General features: G+C 34.3%; 2 protein-coding genes across 2 annotated transcripts; one reads left to right on the forward strand and one right to left on the reverse strand.

Annotated features, from left to right (window-relative positions):
- LOC142641618 (nicotianamine aminotransferase 1-like) lies at positions 1-7,320 on the forward strand. The gene is made up of 8 exons (XM_075816088.1): positions 1-266; positions 2,648-2,927; positions 3,556-3,618; positions 4,129-4,347; positions 4,527-4,586; positions 5,436-5,591; positions 5,672-5,765; positions 7,202-7,320. Exons 1-8 carry the CDS (start codon positions 1-3, stop codon positions 7,318-7,320), a joined length of 1,257 nt encoding a protein of 418 aa, XP_075672203.1.
- Positions 7,321-10,939: 3,619 nt separating this feature from the next.
- Positions 10,940-19,124, reverse strand: LOC142641794 (tyrosine aminotransferase-like). Its single transcript, XM_075816270.1, has 7 exons — positions 18,702-19,124; positions 15,261-15,600; positions 14,577-14,795; positions 14,360-14,419; positions 13,472-13,627; positions 13,301-13,394; positions 10,940-11,503 (listed from the first exon to the last, which is right to left on the reverse strand). The coding sequence occupies exons 1-7, from the start codon at positions 18,971-18,973 to the stop codon at positions 11,385-11,387; spliced, it is 1,260 nt and encodes a 419-aa protein (XP_075672385.1). The 5' UTR covers positions 18,974-19,124; the 3' UTR covers positions 10,940-11,384.
- Positions 19,125-19,604: the final 480 nt, after the last annotated feature.

The raw sequence follows: 19,604 nt of genomic DNA on the forward strand, positions 1-19,604 counted from the left end.
ATGGAAAGATGGAATTTTGGGGCGAATAGAGAGGTGATGATCGCACCGTCGGGAACCACGGTTCGAGGCGTTCTGAAGAAGATAATGGAAAATCTTGATAAAGATGATCCCAGCAGGCCAACTGTGCCTCTAGGCCACGGTGACCCCTCGCCTTTTCCATGCTTTCGGACCACAGTCTTAGCTGAAGATGCCATTGTTGATGCTGTCCGCTCTGCTAAGTTTAATTCTTATCCACCAACAATGCTTGGACTCTTGCCTGCAAGGAGGTAAATACTACACATAATGTACAATGAAAGGTTTATATTCACTATTTATGCAAAGTTTACCTTACATATTTGTTTAGTTTACAACGTAAAAGAGTACTGAACACTGAACAGTAAATGTAAAACATAACTTTCCTTCGTATTTGTTTAGTTTATATATTTGTTTATTGTGGTTTACTTCACTTCATTTCTTTTTAGTTTTTAGAAACTAAGAGATAGTTGGAGTTGAGAGATTTGAAGCCTAAATGTATCTGTTAGAATTTAGAAACACCAAAAAAATATGAGTTGAGCTATGATGCTCATGGCTTTTTTCAATTATGTATTGTCAATTTTGCTGTCTAGCAACTGGTAAGGACAAGAACATGAAAATCGTGCGGTTTGTACTTTTAAGTGTCCGATTAGTAAAAATTATTTTTGCTAACTTATTTTCTATTCAGTTTATTTTTGGTATCATTCATGAGTCTCACTGCACTTTTTAGTACTATTTATAGGTCTGTTGTACTATTTTAACTAACTTCTATGTTTATATTTTCAGCAAAAAATTTTCAGTTTCAGTAAAATAAGCGGATTCTGAACGGACCCTAATTCTTTGAATTTGTGAATTTCGATAGTCTATCATGGATAGATTGACATTAATGCCAATACCAAGCGAGCTTTGAGATTCAAAGTCATTCAAAAATTAACTTTGATTCTCAGCCGTCATAAAAAATAAATAAGTAAACAACAACTTTGATTCTCAGCCATCCGATCAAAAAAGATTTAAAAAAAATTAAAAGTTAAACATTTAACTTTGAATTTCAAACTCTGGATGACTTTTTAACTTGAATCACAGCCCTTGATTAGTGTTGTACCCCGTGCAATACTCTAAATATTGCAGTGAACCCAGTCTCAATGGTGCAAAAGTGTGGTGCACAACGAAAAAGATCACATTAAGATTATTCGAATCCAATATAAATAGAATCAAGATTATTCGAATCCAATATAAATAGAACAACATGATAAATTTTACAATATTTTTCACAATTCTTAAGAATTAAGTGAAGGGAATACATATGAAATTCTCAGATCTATGAGAAGCAAAAATTAGAAAAAAAAGATGTGCCAAAAAAATCAATCATACAAGATAGTATTTATGTGGTTCGACAATTTACCTACGTCTATAGAGTTGCAAAGATTTTACTGTTCACAAAATCCTAATCTCCAAAACAAGCCTTTGAAAATCTCTCATTAAAAACTATAGCAATATTATTTCAGATCGGATCATAATCCAGATCAAACACAACTAGACTCCACAAAACTCAATATTTAAGATAGTAGGTTGTGATTGGTGTGCAATAAAAGTGATTATTAGTCCTAATGAAAATGATGTTGCATTAATCACAATCTCCTATATATCTTAATAAGTTGTGAAATTTGTTGTGTACACAAGCATTTTTTGTTTGGAATAAACATGCCTCTTTTAATTTTTAACAAAGCTGTTAATTCCGTTCTGGAGACATAATCCAAAACAAGGAAGCCATAGAAAAATAGTGTAACAGAGTGCTCTAACTTTTAAGGATGTTTTCCAGTTTTGCTAGAAAGTTGGAATGTATATAATATGTGGCCCCAAAAAATAAACCATATGCCACCAGTAATTCGTTTTATATATATTATTGTAATTGTTTCGTTGAGGACAGGTTCAAGAAATATTTAATGTGTCCAAGTTTAGCCATTCCTCATCCCATTTATATATCTGAATTGATTCTGCAGTGTAGAGGAATGGTGCTGCCCTATTATCAATTCCAAATGTGTTGACTTATTCTTATGAAAAATATATAACCAGAGAAAGATTTTTAATTACTTCAAATAAAGAAAACAATCTCCTCATACACTTCCCCCTGTTCTTGTTCTCCTTATTATAAAGTAATACTAGGTGAAGAGATGAATAACCATTTGCAGATTTGTGTTTTTGAGAAAACGTTCTGGCCAATTTATCATACCCACGGAGGAAGCCAAAAAAGATTGGTCTAGTCACCAGTGCAATTGGAAGATATATCTAAAACTAATTTCACTTAAAATTTTGTGATTTATTAAATATCTCGATCCATGTTGTCTATCCAATCACCATTCATAAAAGTTCCCTATTGCAGTGTATACATGGTATTTAAACAAAAGTCGAAGGCTAGCTTTCGTACCATCATCATCAAGATGATTAACTTTATTTCCAATATTTTTAAAAAGTACTGTACATTTTCATACTGTCATATGAATGTTATGAATTGGTTGCGGATGAAAAATAAAACATAAACAGAATGTGTGTTTGTGTATTACCTATCTCGTGATCGTCCATACATGTTATGTTCTACCAAGTTCTGTAATTTTATTTAATGCTCTAATTGTAACAGAGCCATAGCAGATTATCTGTCTCATGATCTTCCATACACGTTGACGCCAGACGATGTTTTTCTCACAATGGGATGCGCCCAAGCAATTGAAGTTACAATAAGAGTCCTTGCGTGCCTAGGTGCCAACATTCTGCTTCCAAGGCCATGCTTCCCATCCTATGGTGCTCATGCCTCATCTAACAATCTTGAAGTCCGTTATTTTGATCTTATTCCAGAAAAGGGTTGGGAGGTTGACATTGAAAGCATAGAAGCTCTTGCTGATGAGAATACTGGTGCGATGGTTATCTGGGATGCACGGACGCGGCACCGGAGGTGCCGCACCCGCGTCCGACGCGGCGGGACTCGCCGACGCGCGAGGGATGCCGCTGCTCGCGCGTCGGTGCGGCGTCCGGCCGCGTTGGCCACGTGGCATCTTATTTTTCCCGCCGACTCGCGCCGACTCGCGCCGATTCGGGCCGATTCGGCCAGAATCGGCCTGTTTCGGCCGTATCGGTCCGTATCGGCCGGCGACCGAAACGGCCGAAACGGGCCCGAAACGGCCGAAACAGGCCGAGAATCAGGTTGCAACAGCCGAAATCGGCTCTAAATGAGATCCAAAAACCCTAAATCTATCCTTCCTTAATTTTATTTTGAATATTTGTTGCTTCTTTTGTGTTTTCTTTTTGGTTTTGTGTTGTGTTTTGTGTTTCTTGCTTTTTTCTTTCTTTGTTTTGTGAATCAAGGCATAGTAAATTAGTAATATGTTTTTTAAGAATATTTTAATAGTAAAAATATATAGAAAATATAAATAAAAATATTTTTAATAATTTTTTAATTGCCGAGTCCCGCCGCACCCGCACCCACTTTTTTCAAAAATTGCCGAGTCTCGCACCCGTACCCGCACCCGCACCCGCACCCGTGCTTCATAGATGGTTATCATAAACCCTGGCAATCCTTGTGGAAGTGTCTATACACACCAACAATTAAAGAAGGTAGGTTAAACCGTTAATGTACTTAACTAGGCAACATTAAGTCTTAACTTCAACTCCAATCCTAATCCACAACTGTACCTCCTTGGCCAAGGTGTTCTCAGGGGACAAGTAAAATCTTGACCTTTAATATATTAACTGCAATCAACTCAAAAAATAGCATTAAAAATTTACCTCCTTACCTAATTTCTTTATCATTTGAGCCAATGTCTATTTGGAAGTAGAGTTCAAATTTGTTTTGAGAATATCAAAATGTCTATAAGTTCATAATAAGAATGACTTAAAGCTTTTAGTGGCGAAACAACAATTAAATTTTAGTTTATTGTGCTTGACTCTCATATGATCTTGTTACTTACACGTAACACAATGGTGGATTTAATGGTTTAGAAACATTGCTGCAATAAGTGTGAGTTTTCATAAGTAAAACCTTTTTTTTTCTTTTTTTTTTCTTTTTTTTTTCTTTTTTGTAATTAGGGTGTTAATGTTAGTGGTGGTTGATTTTCTGAAATTTAGATCGCAGAGACAGCAAGAAAGCTGGGCATTCTGGTGGTTGCGGATGAAGTTTATCACCATCTCACTTTTGGAACTAATCCATTTGTGCCAATGGGAGTATTTGGATCAATAGTGCCTGTTCTCACACTAGGGTCCATATCAAAGAGATGGCTTGTACCAGGTTGGCGACTAGGATGGCTTGTGACTAGCGATCCTAATGGCATCCTTCAAAAAACCAAGGTCATCTCCCTCTTGTGTGTGTGAGTGTGCATGTGCACATTCATGTGTGTACTCTGAATTAAGCTTGAACATCCGTAGACTCAATAGAATTATAATAATGGTTCTGCATTATATTACATTTTGAATGAATAATAACATGACATATGTAATAGTCTCAAATGGTTTTCCTTTCCTCTCAGGTTGTAGATTGCATTATCAATCTTCTCAATCTGATATCTCATCCACCAACATTCATTCAGGTTTGTAAAATAGCTTTTTTTCTTTTTCTTTTTTCTTTTTCTGTTTTGTTTTTTTTTTCTTTAAAAAAAAAAAACCAAAGTGAAAGAATGTTATAGTTTTTCCTCTTTCAAGAAATTTCAGAAGCTAATATGTATTTTTATCCTGAATTCTTGCTGGAGCAAATTCACCTGAAAGACAATAGAAGAGTTTCCTGATTCCTGTAATAGAAGACTAGAGAAATAACAAGAAAAGGCAACATCTCTAAACCCTACATTGACTTTGTCATGTCCTTAGTGGTTTAGGCTTAACAGCTCTTCGGGATGGGAATCCTACAGCTAGGTGCAAACTTCCAAGAATTTATTCTAATAACTACCAGCTCCTTGTGGGATGTGAAACTTTGCTTGGTTGTAAATTAGTCACCCTAAAATCTCATTAGACCTAAAGGAGATATTTCAAAAATCTGGTTCTAGTGGCTTGTACTTCCAAATCCCTAAAAATACTAACAGAAGACCCCTCTGGTATCCCTAAAGATGTTTGTGACCAATTTCCTGGTGTATAATAAAATTTTAAGACCGTTATTCATTCATCCATTTATGTTATATCACTTTTGCAGATTTCAAATTTTAGCACATTATTTTAACAATACTACTTTAATTAATTTGACTCCTAGTAGAATGACATCTTGCTTCTTTTTTCATTTTTTAGTATGTTGCTTATGTTCATCTAAATATGCACATATTACTGTTCCTTTCTCTCGTTATTGATACTTTAATTCAATATTTTGACATATGAATACTGGAATGCTATAATCGTCCCTTTTTTCCCCTGTTCCTTCTCTTGAAAATATAATAATGTTGTTTATGTATCAGGGTGCAGTTCCTCATATCCTTGAAAAAACAGGTGACGATTTCTTTTCAAAAATTATTGACATCCTAAGGGAGGCTGCACATATATGTTATGATAGAATTATGGAGATCCCTTGCATTACTTGCCCAAACAAACCTGTAGGATCCATGTTTGTGATGGTAAGGATATCAAATCTTAGACAAATTGGTGCCTTAAAATTAAGCATTGAATATCTTACTGACTAGGAATTTCATCACAGGTTAAGCTAAATCCATCATTATTGGAAGACATAATTGATGATATGGACTTCTGTCTCAAGCTGGCTAAAGAGGATTCGGTTATTGTTTTACCAGGTATGTAACAGGGTCTTTAAGATTTCTTGAGCTGGACAAAACCCAAGTCACAAGTTCAGATTTCCCGTCTTTTTTTTTTGCCTTGGTTAAATCAGAAAAAAGGACCTTATAGACTGTTTGGCTGCTTTGTAAATTTTTATACATCTGCATTAGTTGAGAAAATCCAGGTAGTTGGCTGGTGGGGTAAGGTCTCTGTACTTAATATCATGCATTTAAAGATCATTAGGCTTACAAGTCATGGCCTGGTGAACTAGAAGTCTAGAATGATGAGAACAAAGGAAAAATGAATGTAAGGAGAGCAAGTAAATCTTAGTATGGTATTTAGGAAATTTTGGCCTTTCAATGATTTGACATTTCATTCCCAAGTGTATGTGGATTCCTTTTATTTTTAACCCCCTTTGTATCTCTTACTAACAGATCATCTCACAGAGTAACATGAAATTTGAAAAAAAAAAAATCATCTTGAAAGATAAACCTACAATCCACATTTTACCTAGAAAACAGTTTATGGAATGCATTCTTAATGGTGGCATCGTGGATACCTCTTTCAAGGTAACAGTGACTGCCTACCTCTTGTAATCTCTATATGTTGCCATTACAAGACAATAGTATGCATGTTGGATTGGTCACTTTCTTGCAATATGTGGCTTTATATATTGATTTTTGTAGTTTCCTTCTTTATATTGGGTTTTTGCAGAAGCGTGGACATATTGTAGTTAGTCTATATTCTATTGTGTCTCCAAAAGCTTATTGAAAAAGTAAAATCCCGTAGACACTTGAGCCCATAGTCATGGCTTCTCAAAATTCACATTATCCTAGCTAGAAGCAAATCTTCACCATGAAACATGTAATCCAAAAGTAGTAGGTTCTTGGCTAAGAAATGATTTTCTTGGTACATAAAATATTTATTAGGATGGTAATGGCATAGGGTTGAGTGGGTGTCTCCGTCATCATTCCAGCCCTGGAACTTCATGTCTCCCCGTATTCGTCACATATTTGAAACAATATAATATATTAGTCCCGATTTCCATCAAATCTAAATTTTCAATACTCAGACCCCAACAAGCGCCATTAATCCAACAAAACCAAGCAAGTTCAATAGTAAAATAAGCTACCTACTAACTAAAGCCTAGGGCAAACAAAGATAAGAGGGAAGGGGTGATGGCTATTGTAGTGCAATGAGAATAGATGATTTAGAAGACAGAATGATGGCCAGAATTTACCACTCTTGTTTAGTATTTAAATGATTTATAGTCATATCCAAAATCCAAATTAATGGCTAAGATTGTAATGATATGCAGGGATGGGTTTAGGAATTCAGTAAATATTCTCTCACTTATTTTACATTTACACTCGTTCACACAATATCCACAGTTGTATATGCTAATTGATTATGCTGCCAATTGCCACTAATAGTACTCGAATCTCTTTTTTAGGGGTGGCCCTGGGGATGAAGAATTGGTTGCGCATAACTTTCGCAGTTGAGCCTTCAGCTCTTGAAGATGGCTTGGGGAGAATTAAAGCCTTCTGTCAAAGGCATGCCAAGAAACATTAAAATTTCTCCTAAATTACATAATCCAGCAGTAGAAAACTAGTGATCAACAACTACGCGTTGGATCTCAAGCTCAAGCTGGTTACTCATGGTGGTTTCCATGAATGATAAGAATAATAATTGTTGTGGGATTCGTTAATAAAATCCCCTGTTTGATGTTTTGCTACTCAAGCAAGACACCATGAGGAAGTCACACTCAACCATAGGAGGGTGGTAGGATGTTTATTACAAAGTCATCACAATGATGTTTTGCTAATATTTTATGATATTTGGCTGATTTGGGGTTTATATTATTTTTCTAGTTATTTATTTGTCGGAAGTCACATAGAAATGATGGGTAATAATCTTGACATTGTATTTATATATTTGAGGATAGTTTGAAAGAAATATTAATTCCTACCACCCTCCTATGAATAAACCAAACATAAGGATGCCATATTCCTAAGAATCGTATCAGATTTCTAATCAAACCAAACCAAATATGGGCATACTTATTACATTCTCATTATCATATTCTGGAGAGTCAGGATGCTGGAGGCAAATTAGATTCCCCAAACCACACACAAGTACATTCAGCACATGATTAAGCTTGGCAATAAACAGCTCTAAAGATGATAGGCCCCAATGACCCAGTCATGGGCTTATTTTCTTTCCTACTAACCCAACAAAGATCAGGGCTTATACCTTCCATCTCTGGGCATATTCTCAGAAAGTTTCTCCACACTTTTTTTCCGATCAAAGCCAACATTTATGAATCTGTACTGAGACAAAAAGGCATTCACCAAGTGTTTCAAACAACTCAATTTTTATTGCTTAAGATACCGGACTGTTTCAGGTCCTATTAAGTTTAATCTGGAAGGTTTGAATCACAAGAGGATCATTCTTTGTATACTAGCCTTACTAGGCCATCTTGTGATAGTATATCTTGAAGTGGACCATTGGGTTACTAGTGTCACTATACTTCTCAAAGTCAAGTGTCTTGAATTTATTGAAGATCATGATATTTGGGAATTTGGACTTAAGGAGAAGTTTGTGTTGCCATATGAATTGATGCCTTAGATGAAATGAATTTGTTTTCTTGCTAGTATATGTACTTGCTTTCCACCTTCTCATTCTCGAGAAGGGAAGTCTTCTTAGTAGGGAGTGGATTATCATCCAAGATACGTAGATGGGTACATGGGAAAGAAGCATGGTTTTAAAAACTAGAATGGTCAAAGAACCGATTCCCAGTTTTTTCCATTTTTCCCAGTTTTTGACCGGTTATTCCGATTTTTACAAGCCCTGTTCTAGGTTCGATTCCCGGTTTAACTCATTGAACTAGCTGGTCTGATCCAGTTTTTAAAAAAGTGGAAACAACTAGGGCCAATCAACCACTAGGCCAATTAGGCCATGGCCTAAGTCCCTCAAATGAAAGAAAGCCTCAAATTATCGGTCAATAAAATCTTTAAAAGAAATGTCGAAAATAACATGGTAATAATTTTTTTTTTTAATCTTACAAAAATAGAAGAAAATTTTGAGTTATTTATTATCTTGTAGGAGTATTAAATAAGCCCAAAATTTAGTTAATAAATGAAAATCTCTATTTTAGTAAGTGTGCACTTTGTTTGACCCTATCTTTTGATTGACTCTATCTTTGACACGGTTCAAATTCTTTCATGTGTATAAGTTTTAGACTAATTTTTTACTACATACACTATAAACATAGAATAATCTCTCTCTCTCTCTCTCACCCCCCCCCCCCCCCCCCACCCCCAAAAAAAATCAAAATCAAAATTTATTAGCTGAAATATTCCCCTCTAATAATCCAAAATTGCTATTAGATCTACCATCTCTCCTTTAATTGGTAGCTAGAGCAGTTTTAGGCGGCTCTCAACTGTTTCTTGAATGGGTAAAACAAAGTCTTTTTCCAAAAAAATTCTATCTTTCTATGACATGGATTTCTTATTTTACTTTTCTCTTTTATGTTTGGTAAAGAATGGAAAAAAGATTATGCTTTTCAACTTTTTTCTTTTTATAGAACATGGTGGAAGTATATGAGCTAAAAAAGCAAATGTAGGGTAAAGAACGCCCGCAACAAAGAGAGTTTGAAAATCTCCGATAAATCTAAAATCATTAAAAAATTAATTTGCGGGAGACTTTGATTCAAGCACACAAAAGCTTACAACAGTTCGCAATAAAAATTTACATTTACATTTACAAGATAGATTACAGTGCTTTTGTCTTTTAAAAAAGAAAGATAATCAAAGCATGATTCAGAAATATGGGTAGGGACTTGTTTTCTTTGTTCTCTATATTTGAATCTAGTAACCATGCAATTACTATATCCATGTAAGATTTAACGGTTAATAAGTAATTTTTTTATATAGATATATATATATTTTAACACTATTAACTTTTACATCTTATATAACCATATAAGTGTGTATGATAATTATATGGTGTAATAAGGCTATTGCACAAAATCTCAATCCATTTTCTTTTCCTTAAAAATGTACTTTTTGATGATGAAATGACATACCACTCACAACAAGGTTAAAAAAAAAAATTTACATGATGTGACAACATTTAAACTATATTATTTTAAGCTGAAAGCCTCAAATACAAGCGATGGTGCAAATCCAAATTTGAAACTTAGGCTGCGTTTGTTTGGACTGAAAACAGTTTCAGGAAATCATTTTACGCGTTTCCTTCTGTTTGGCAGCCACGGAAAATTCGGTCAACGGAAAATCGTTTCCAGTTTGACCGAAAAATCAGCCCTTTCTAACGGAAAATCGTTTCCACTTTGATTTTACCTTCAAACGATTTCCGGAAATCACACCTGAAGAGAGAGAGCTCAGCACACTCCTCACACAGTCCAAAACTCATCTCCAAGCTCACCTCAGCCAAACTCCGGCCAGCCCAGCCAAGCTCCGGCCAGCCCAGCCAAGCTCCGGCCAGCCCAAATGCCGCGCAATCTCGCCGTCCGAGCCATGCCTCGCACCGCCGATCAAGCAAAGATCGATCCAACGCCGCACGATCAAGCAAAGATCGATCCCCACCGCGCGATCAAGCAGAGATCGAAGCCTCCACCGCGCGATCGAACCTTCGCCGTCCACCGCGCGATCTCGCCTTCGCCGTCCATCGCGCGATCGAAGCCTCTGCCGCCGTCCATCGCGCGATCGAAGCCTCCGCCGCGCGATCGAATCCTTCGATCGCACGATCTCTCCTCTCTCTCTCTTCCTTCTTCTCTCCCAAAGTTGATGATTTTTTTTTTTTGGCTTTGATTGTTCTGTGTTTATCTGAGAAAAGATTTTTATATATTGATTGGAAGCTAAGAAAATGTGAGAAAATGTGAGCAACAAATACAAAATGCATTTTCTATAATATTTTCAAGATGACAACCAAACATCTGAAAAAAAAATTTCAAAGTATTTTTTCAAATGTTACCAAACACCTAAAAATATTTTCTTTTCCCGAAAATGTTTTCAGCTGAAATCATTTTACACTCGGAAACTATTTACTGCCGAAACAAACGCAGCCTTAGTGGGACAAAATCAAAATCACTCCAAATTGTAAGAATGTAAAGTGTAATTTAATCATTATTTTCCTGTTTTCATTATTTCAAGTTAGGTAGTACTTGTCAAGCTCTTAGGAAATTATTTGAAATAAATTCTTGTTTTAGAAGTTCTCCAATTGAACAATATTTTTTGGTTCAATAATCAAACTACACTGGACACATTCAAATGTCTGAGAATTACTTTATTTAAGGTTTAATGAAATTATTGGTGCAAGCAGTAACAACATATATGAGATCATGCAACGGGATGTTGCAGATCACCTATCACCAATACTGACATCGTGTAATCGTGCAACAGAAAGTTGCAGATCACAAGTCATCACCACTCTTCTTCTTGGTGTCTTGCTTGAGTAGCAAGACATTGAAGAGGTGACTTTATTTTCAAATACTTGAACAATTATAATTCCTAACATTCATGAAAACCACCCATGAGTAACCAGCTTGAGCTTGAGATATATCCAACGCATAGTTGTTGATCACTACAGCTCCATTTTGTAACTTAAGAGAATTCTTATTGTTTCTTGGCATGCCTTTCATAGAAGGCTTTCATTCTCCCAAAGCCATCTTCAAGAACTGAAGGCTCAACTGCAAAAGTTATGCGCAACCAATTCTTCATCCCCACGGCCACCCCTGAAAACCAAAAGATTGAGTACTATTAGACTCAATTAGCAGCGAAATTGTTCTCCACAAAATATTACTCAACCAAAGTAATCGCGATCGAACCCTTTAATTAGGATATGACAATCTTTTGAATATTAAAAAAGACTAGCAATCTTACTGTCATTCTTTCTTCTCAATCATCTATGCTAATTGCACTACAATAGCCATCTCTCTTTGTCTTGTTTTTAAAATGTTAAGTTATATGATGTATACATGTTTCATTGTCAAGACTAAGATTTTAATCTTGTAATACATGTTTCATGGTCAAGATTTGCTTTCAGCTAGGGTCATGTACTTGGCAATCAAAATTTTGAAAAGCCATGACTCTGTGCTCAGTTGTCTAAGAGAATTTGTTTTTGGGGTTAAATTGAATATATCATACTCAACCCTTGAAATTTGTTTAAAATCATCCTTATACTTAAAATTGTTTTAAAAAAAGTCTTTACCATCATTTATGGAAAGAAAATGCGGACGTAGCAAATAGAATTTATGAAACTAAGGTCACTTTAATAAAGTGGAGCCTATGCCATTGCATAAATTCCGTTTGTCATGTATGCATTTTTATCCATCAAATAACAATAGGGACTTTTTTAAAACAATTTTAAAAGTATAGGGACTAAAGAGAAACATATTTGCCAAGAGCTTTGTGGCTCAACTAGCACTTCTTGGTGTTTTCAACTGAATCATCCACGGTTCAAATCTCCCCTCCCCTAACTATCAAATTATCAACGAAAACAACAACCGAAAAAACAAAATCAATATAAAAAGCCACATAAATCCACTCCAATAATATGCTAACCGTAGTGCAAGAAAGTGACATATCCAACAAGCATACTGTTGTCCTCAACCCATTGCCATTTTTTTTTTGTAAGGGCTTGTAAAGGTGACATCTAGAGATTTCAAGAGACGATCACTATTTCCTAAAAGAGATATCCCCAATGCCTTCAATAAGAAAGCAAGCAAGCATTGCAGAAAACGTTTTTGAAGTTGAATGTGGATTTGTAGGTTTATCTTTCAAGAGGAAATTTTTTTCCAAATTATAGAACTTTTTGAGATCGAGTATTAATATTACACGGGAAAAAAGGGCATCCACTTGAGAATGAAATACATCAAAATATTAAAAGGCAAATATTTGTGTTTTAGATATCCTTCCATGATTATATAATTAGTAGTCAATGGGGGAACATGGAAGGGTCTCCTACGAGAGCAACTTCCTCAATACTATAGAGCCTGTTTGGTATCAGCTTCAATTTTTAGATTTTATGTACAGCTTTTTAAAACCTCACTTTTTTCCCGCATTTTCTCACTTTTTCAAATTTTTTTCAATGTACAGATATATATTAGTACACTTTCAACAAAAAGTTTTCAGCAAAAAGCTAAATAAGTTGTTCCCAAACGGACAAGAATCTAAGATTTACTAGCTCTCCTATTCTTTATTTTTATTATGTCCCTTCTCATCATTTTTAGCTCATCAGGCCATAATATCTAAGCCTAATTATCTTTAAATGCACCATATTAGGGACAAAGAAATTACTCCAGCAGCCTAGCTACTACCCAGATTTTCTCAACTAGTGTACAAGAACTCTAGTCCAGAAGATATATAAAGATTTACAAAGCAGCCAAACAAATACTGAGGCCACTCTTTTTGGGGGTAAAATGAAAAGGCACCTCCTTAACGCATTACAAATCTGGATCTGTGAATGTATTTGTCTGGCTCAAGAAATCTTAAAGACCTTTTTTTTAATGGGAAAAGACCTTGTTACATACCTGGTAAAACAACAACAGACTCCTCTTTAGCCAGCTTGAGACAGAAGTCCGTATCATCATTTATGTCTTCCAATAATGACAGGTTTAGCTTAGCCTGTGACCAAATTCCTAATCAATAAGATATTAATTACTTTTTTAGGCACAAATAATTAAAAATTTGGATGTCCTTACCATCACAAACATGGATCCTTCAGGTTTATTTGGGCAAGTAATGCAAGGTATCTCCTGAATTTTCTCATAACATATGTGTGCAACCTCCCTTAGGATGTCAATAGTTTTCGAAAAGAAATCCTCCCCTGTTTTTTCAAGGATTTGAGGAACTGCACCCTAATACATAAACCACATTGTTATATTTTCAAGAGAAGGAAGACAAAAATACATGGATGATCATAATATTTCAGTATCACTATGTTAAAAGTTTGAAAGAAACAATTGAGAGAGAATGGAAAATTATATGTCAGATGCAGATGAAAATAATCTACATACAAAAAAAAAAAAAAAAAGGAAGCAAAATGTCATTCTACCATGAACCAAATAAAGTACAGTAAAGTATTATTAAAATAATGAGAAAAAAATTGAAATAGTGATATAACTAAATGGATGAATGAATGAATAACCATCTTAATTTCATTATACAACAAGAAGTTGGACATCACTCACCAGTATCTTAAGGAACAATAGAGTCATCTCATGTTAGTATTAGAGATATGGGAGTAAAAGCCAATAGAGTCAGATTTTTCACTTCCCACAAGCACCAGATAACTATTAGAAAAAAGTCTTGGGAGTTTCCACATAGTTAGAGGTAGGATTCACCTTTACTTCAGGTGGAAGAGCTGTTCAGCCTAACCACTAAGGATATAATGAAGTCAAAGTTGGGTTTAGAGAAATTGGGCCTTTTCATGTTATTTCTCTAGTATTCTATTAAAACAAATTGTTCTATTGTCTTTTAGGTGAATTTTCTCCAACAAGAATTAAGGATAAAAATACATAAAGTGCTTGAAAGAGGAACAAAATGTTGCATGCTTCCATATTGAGACATCAACATAGCTATTTACAAACCTGAATGAACGTTGGTGGATCAGATGTCATATTGAGACAGTCTGTAATGCATTCTACAATCTGAGAGGAAAAGAAAAGGATTTGAGAGTACTGCATATGTCTTGTTATTACTCATCCAATATATTGAAATATAATGCAGAACCTTCATTATAATTATTATTCTGTATGTGTTTGTGGCTGTGCAAGCTTAACAGAGAGAGAGAGAGAGAGAGATGACCCCGGATTTTCGAAGGATGCCATTAGGATCACTTATCACAAGCCAACCTAGTCGCCAACCTGGCACAAGCCATCTCTTTGATATAGACCCCAGTGTGATAACAGGCACTATTGATCCAAATACTCCCATTGGCACAAATGGATTAGGTCCAAAAGTGAGATGGTGATAAACCTCATCTGTAACCACTAGAATGCCCAGCTTTCTCGCCGTCTCTGCAATCTAATATTCATAAAATCAACCACCAATAATATTGTCATCAACGCTTCAATAAAAAATAAGTTTTACTTTTGAGAATTCATGTTATTATTACAGAAACATATGAAGCATGAGTTCCAAACCAATATAATGTGAGAGTCTAGCAGCATTTACTAAAATTTAATTATTGTTGCACCATTAAAAACTTCATAAGTCATTCCTCTTATGAACTTTTAGACATTCTCATATTCTTACATATTCTTAAAACAAAGTTGATTCTACTTCTGAAAAGACATTGACTCAAATAATTACACGAGGAGGTAAGAGTATTAAGGGTCAATATTTCACTCACATCTTCTGAAAACAACCTGGCTAGCTAATAAGGAGGTAAATTTGTGAATTAGGATTAGAGTAGACGTTAAAGTTTAATCTTTGCTACTCATATAATACAAATTAATTTCATGTATCTAAAAAAAAGGTTTAACCTACCTCTTTCAAATGTCGGTGTGTATAGACACTTCCACAAGGATTGCCAGGGTTTATGATGACCATGGCAACGGTATTCTCATCAGTAAGAGCTTCGACGCTTTCAATATCAACCTCCCAACCCTTTTCTGGATTAAGATCAAAATAACGGACTTCAAGATTGATAGATGAAGCATAAGAGTCATAGAATGGGAAGCATGGTCTTGGAAGCAGAATGTTAGCACCCGGGCGAGCAAGGGCTCTAAGTGTTATTTCAATTGCTTGGATGCATCCTATAGTGAGAAAAACATCGTCTGGCGATAATGTGTATGGAAGATCACGAGACAAATAATCTGCTATAGCACTGTTACAATTCAAGCATTAACTTAATTAATTAGATTAAAATTGAATATATGACAACATGCAATATAAATCATCTGTTTTTCAATAGACTCATAGAATCAATATGAAAATTGGGAAAGTTTCAATAATTTTTTTTTATTCGAGATAAGTGAACTTGATCATCTTGTAACCATCACGTTTTGTGTTCAAAAAAAAAAAAATTCTAAGAATAAGAATATACATTGTAAACATTTTTGCAAAGTGATCAATGGCAGAGGGAGGGAGGCAGAGGAGGGGCCATGCCCCCGTGGATTTTTCAAGATCCTCCTCCTCCCCCTTTATTTTATTAAAACTTTAGGTAGGTGCAATTTTAGCATAATGACCCCTTTCATATTTATAAAAAAATAAAATAAAATAAAAAATGTACAAACACTAATTTCTCATTGAAAGCATTAATCTCTTTTTTCTTATAATTTTATATATATCATTACCTTTAAGAGCATTTTAAGTGTGTTTTAAAAAATGTATAAGTAAATTTTTTTAATAGAATTTTTTTCCAAAGCTAAGATCAAATCAGATTGTCCAAAAAAAAAATGCTAAGATCAAACCACAAGAGGGCAAATTTTAATATTTCAAAGCTTAGGCTACTCCAAATAAAACTCCTATATATACAAGGATCGTAAAAAACATTAACTTTCCCAACAACTTTTTCTGTTGGGTTGATGATGAACAGTGAATTAGTCAATGGCATTGACCATTGAAGATATGTAAAGGAAGCAACAGAATGAGATGTAGACCGTAGGACTATTTTCTACGTACAATGGGAAAACCAATCAATAATGTTGAAATCATGCACATAGTGATTGATATAAAGAACTTTTAACAAGGTTGCTCATAATGAACTACGTAAGCGGGCTTTTAAGAGGAGATGCATGCAATTAATCTTTCGTTTTTTTTTTTTTTTACATATACAAAATAGAATTTCTACTATAGCCTAATCTAAGTGTATATGTGTGTGAAGCTCTTTTTTGGAGACTTAAATCCCGACTCTTGCCCCCCACACCGCACAAACACTTATGTTTGTGGAGTGACCATTGCACCAATGATGTGCGGTAGTAATCTTTCGTTTTCTTAATAATATTTCATTTGGTTTTAGGGGGAAAAAATTTACATAAAGAGAAATACCTTAAGGGACAGTTCACTCTCATAAAATTCCAAATATATATATATTTTTTGCTCAATGAAAAAAAGGGTCTCCAGTATGGGCTCCTTAATCCCATTCTCCGCGACGGCAATAAGTAATACCACATGTACTACACAGGTCTTTTTAGGATTATCACTCAAACCACTCTTCTTTTAATGCAAAACGAGGAGAGTGAGAGTGAGACTTTCACCTACACTGCTTTTGCACAGGTGAGAGTGAGACTTTTTTTTTTTTTTAAGACAATTTGCATTTATATATGACCTTTTTTTACTGTCACCTACACTACTTTAGCACGGGTGAGAGTGAGACTTTTCTTCTTTTTTATAAAGACAATTTGCACAGGTGAGACTATGTTTGGAGTATAGTTGTCAGATCACTCAGATGGGTTTTTCGTAGCAATGTAGAAGGATTGATTTGGTCCACTTTATTCTAAAAGAGTGATAGCAGCCAATAATTATTAATAGGAGGATAACTCCAGCTAACCTTTTTGTTTCTTTAATTCTATTCCTTATTTAATATTGAATTTTTATTATAAAAAAATAAAAGTGCAAACCACCTCCGCCATTGTTTTTCACGCTTTTGTACCCTACCTGTTGCCCGACAGCGCAAATATTGCCTAAGCAAATTTGTAATGAATAATGATAGCAACAAGTCGGTTGTGAAAAAGACAACAATATGTAAGTACATTACAAAGATATATAATGAGATAGTATTTCACATAATGTAATAGATTTTAATGGTAGTAATTGAGAATTGAAAAAATAATAATAATTGTCAATCTTAATTATTGAATAAAATAAAATGAAACTTAAGAAGTAATGTTAATGTATACCAATTTTTTTTTTTTTTTGATAACACAAAATTTGTCACAATTTGTATATATGTCAAGTAATAATTAAATTATTTTTTACCAAGCACTAATAGTAGTCCTGTATGTTAGGGATATAATCCAAACATAAGTTGATTGTGTGATCTCGAGACTCTTCCATAATTCCTTATGAACAATAATTTTTCAACAAAATATTTACAATTACAAGGTTACAAAGAGTTAATGATAAATAATAAGATAAAATGATATAAGTAATAAATTTAGTCAAATGTTAACAAGTTTTGTGGTGCTTGTTAAGATTGTACTAGTTGATTGTGTGACCCCAAGACTCTTTCATAATTCGTTATGAACAATAATTTTTCAACAAAATATTTACAATTACGAAGTAACAAAGAGTTAATGATAAATAATAAGATAAGATGATATCGGTAGTAAATTTAGTCAAATGTTAACAAGTTTTGTGGTGTTGGTTAAGATTGTACTAATTTGAATTCTATTTAATAAAAAAATTTGAATACTAACCTCATAATTTATTTTAATATTTTTTTCTTTGCTGACCTCAAAACTTAAAAACTGCAAATATAAGACGTAAAGCTGCAATAAAACTAAAAAAAAAAATTACAATACGATGCAATTTACAGGGAACGTAAGTAAAACCCATTACAGGAGAACCAGCAAAAGCCTACAGGACTCGAAAATAGTCAAATAGAATGTCAAGAGAATATAAAGTGAATGATGTGAATGTTTTGTATTTAAGGCGATGCGCCAATACTCTACCTTTGTTGGCTAGTTAAGTTCTGAATGAATCCCTTTTAACCAAAAAAAAGAGATGAGACAGTGGTTTATACCACTATACATATGCTACATTTTTATAGTAAATCTTAATGGGTAAATTATTACATTGTTCTAATTTTAACCTACTACTGAATAAGATATGAGACAGTGGTTTTAAACCGCTATACATATATAACCGTTTATATTTTTACAACAAATTTTAATTAGTAAATTATTACGTGTTTTAATTTCAACCTACTGCTAAATAAGATATGTTACGAAAATATCGTGAAAATAGATTTGTAATAATATTTACCTTCTGGCCGGCTGGAGTCCAGAGGTGGGTGGATAAGAATTGAACTTGGCGGAGCGGAGAGAGTCGACGACGGCATCTTCGGCTACGGGAGTGGTCCGAAAACATGGGAAAGGAGAAGGGTCGCCATGTCCGAGAGGCAAAAGTGGCCTTGGATCATCTTTGTTAACACTTCCCCATATCTTCATCAAAAGCCCTCGAACTGATGTTTTCGACTGTGGATTCAGCTTTCCCATCCCCCAAAAGTTCCATCTTTTTTCTCCGTTCTCCTCCATTTTCTTGCTACTACTAGCTTCAGCTCTCAGCTGGGTCTACCCGTGACCGTGACTGAACGTGTTGTGTGTTGCTGTGATATTTGTATTATATTCGCATTAGCTTTTATTTTCAAGCTCTCTCTTTCATTCTCTGCTTCTCTCTCTTGCACTCACCACATAAAATATGGTTGGTGGGATATATAATTAATTAATTATAGTGTGCGTCTCAATAATAAATTAATATTATTCAGAAAAAAATAATAATAATATTCAACTAATAGGTTAAGCAACAACTGGTACGATTTGGTATAAAAAAGAAAGGAAAAAATATTAATATTAAAACTAATTTCACATCTATTTTAACAATTGTTTGAGCTGAATTCGGTTCTGAGCAGTAGATTAAAAAAAATAGTAGATATGCTTATGCGTGGAAGGCAATGCATCACAACCCGTCAGACCAAAACAAATATATTAATATTATATGGGAAATACGTATAAGACTATTAATCTTTGAATCGTTTAACTTAAACCTTCTTATAAAACTAGTAATACGTACATTTCATAAAAAACAAATAAAAATAAAAAATGTTGCATATGGGAATTAGCGTAATAGTTAAAAGAAATCCGTTTGCAAAAATAAATTATGAGCAAA

This window comes from Castanea sativa, chromosome 6, assembly GCF_040712315.1.
Source record: "Castanea sativa cultivar Marrone di Chiusa Pesio chromosome 6, ASM4071231v1".
NCBI lineage: Eukaryota > Viridiplantae > Streptophyta > Magnoliopsida > Fagales > Fagaceae > Castanea > Castanea sativa.

Bases quoted from the DNA above. Each gene is read 5' to 3' on its own strand.
- LOC142641618 (XM_075816088.1), top strand. From the start codon at position 1: ATGGAAAGATGGAATTTTGGGGCGAATAGAGAGGTGATGATCGCACCG. The intron at 267-2,647 runs GTAAATACTACA...TAATTGTAACAG, and splicing joins GGACTCTTGCCTGCAAGGAG to AGCCATAGCAGATTATCTGT. The intron at 2,928-3,555 runs GTTATCTGGGAT...CGTGCTTCATAG, and splicing joins ATGAGAATACTGGTGCGATG to ATGGTTATCATAAACCCTGG.
- LOC142641794 (XM_075816270.1), bottom strand. From the start codon at position 18,973: ATGGAGGAGAACGGAGAAAAAAGATGGAACTTTTGGGGGATGGGAAAG. The intron at 14,796-15,260 runs GTAGGTTAAACC...TATGAATATTAG, and splicing joins CACACCGACATTTGAAAGAG to ATTGCAGAGACGGCGAGAAA. The intron at 13,628-14,359 runs GTTTGTAAATAG...TTTATGTATTAG, and splicing joins ATCCACCAACGTTCATTCAG to GGTGCAGTTCCTCAAATCCT.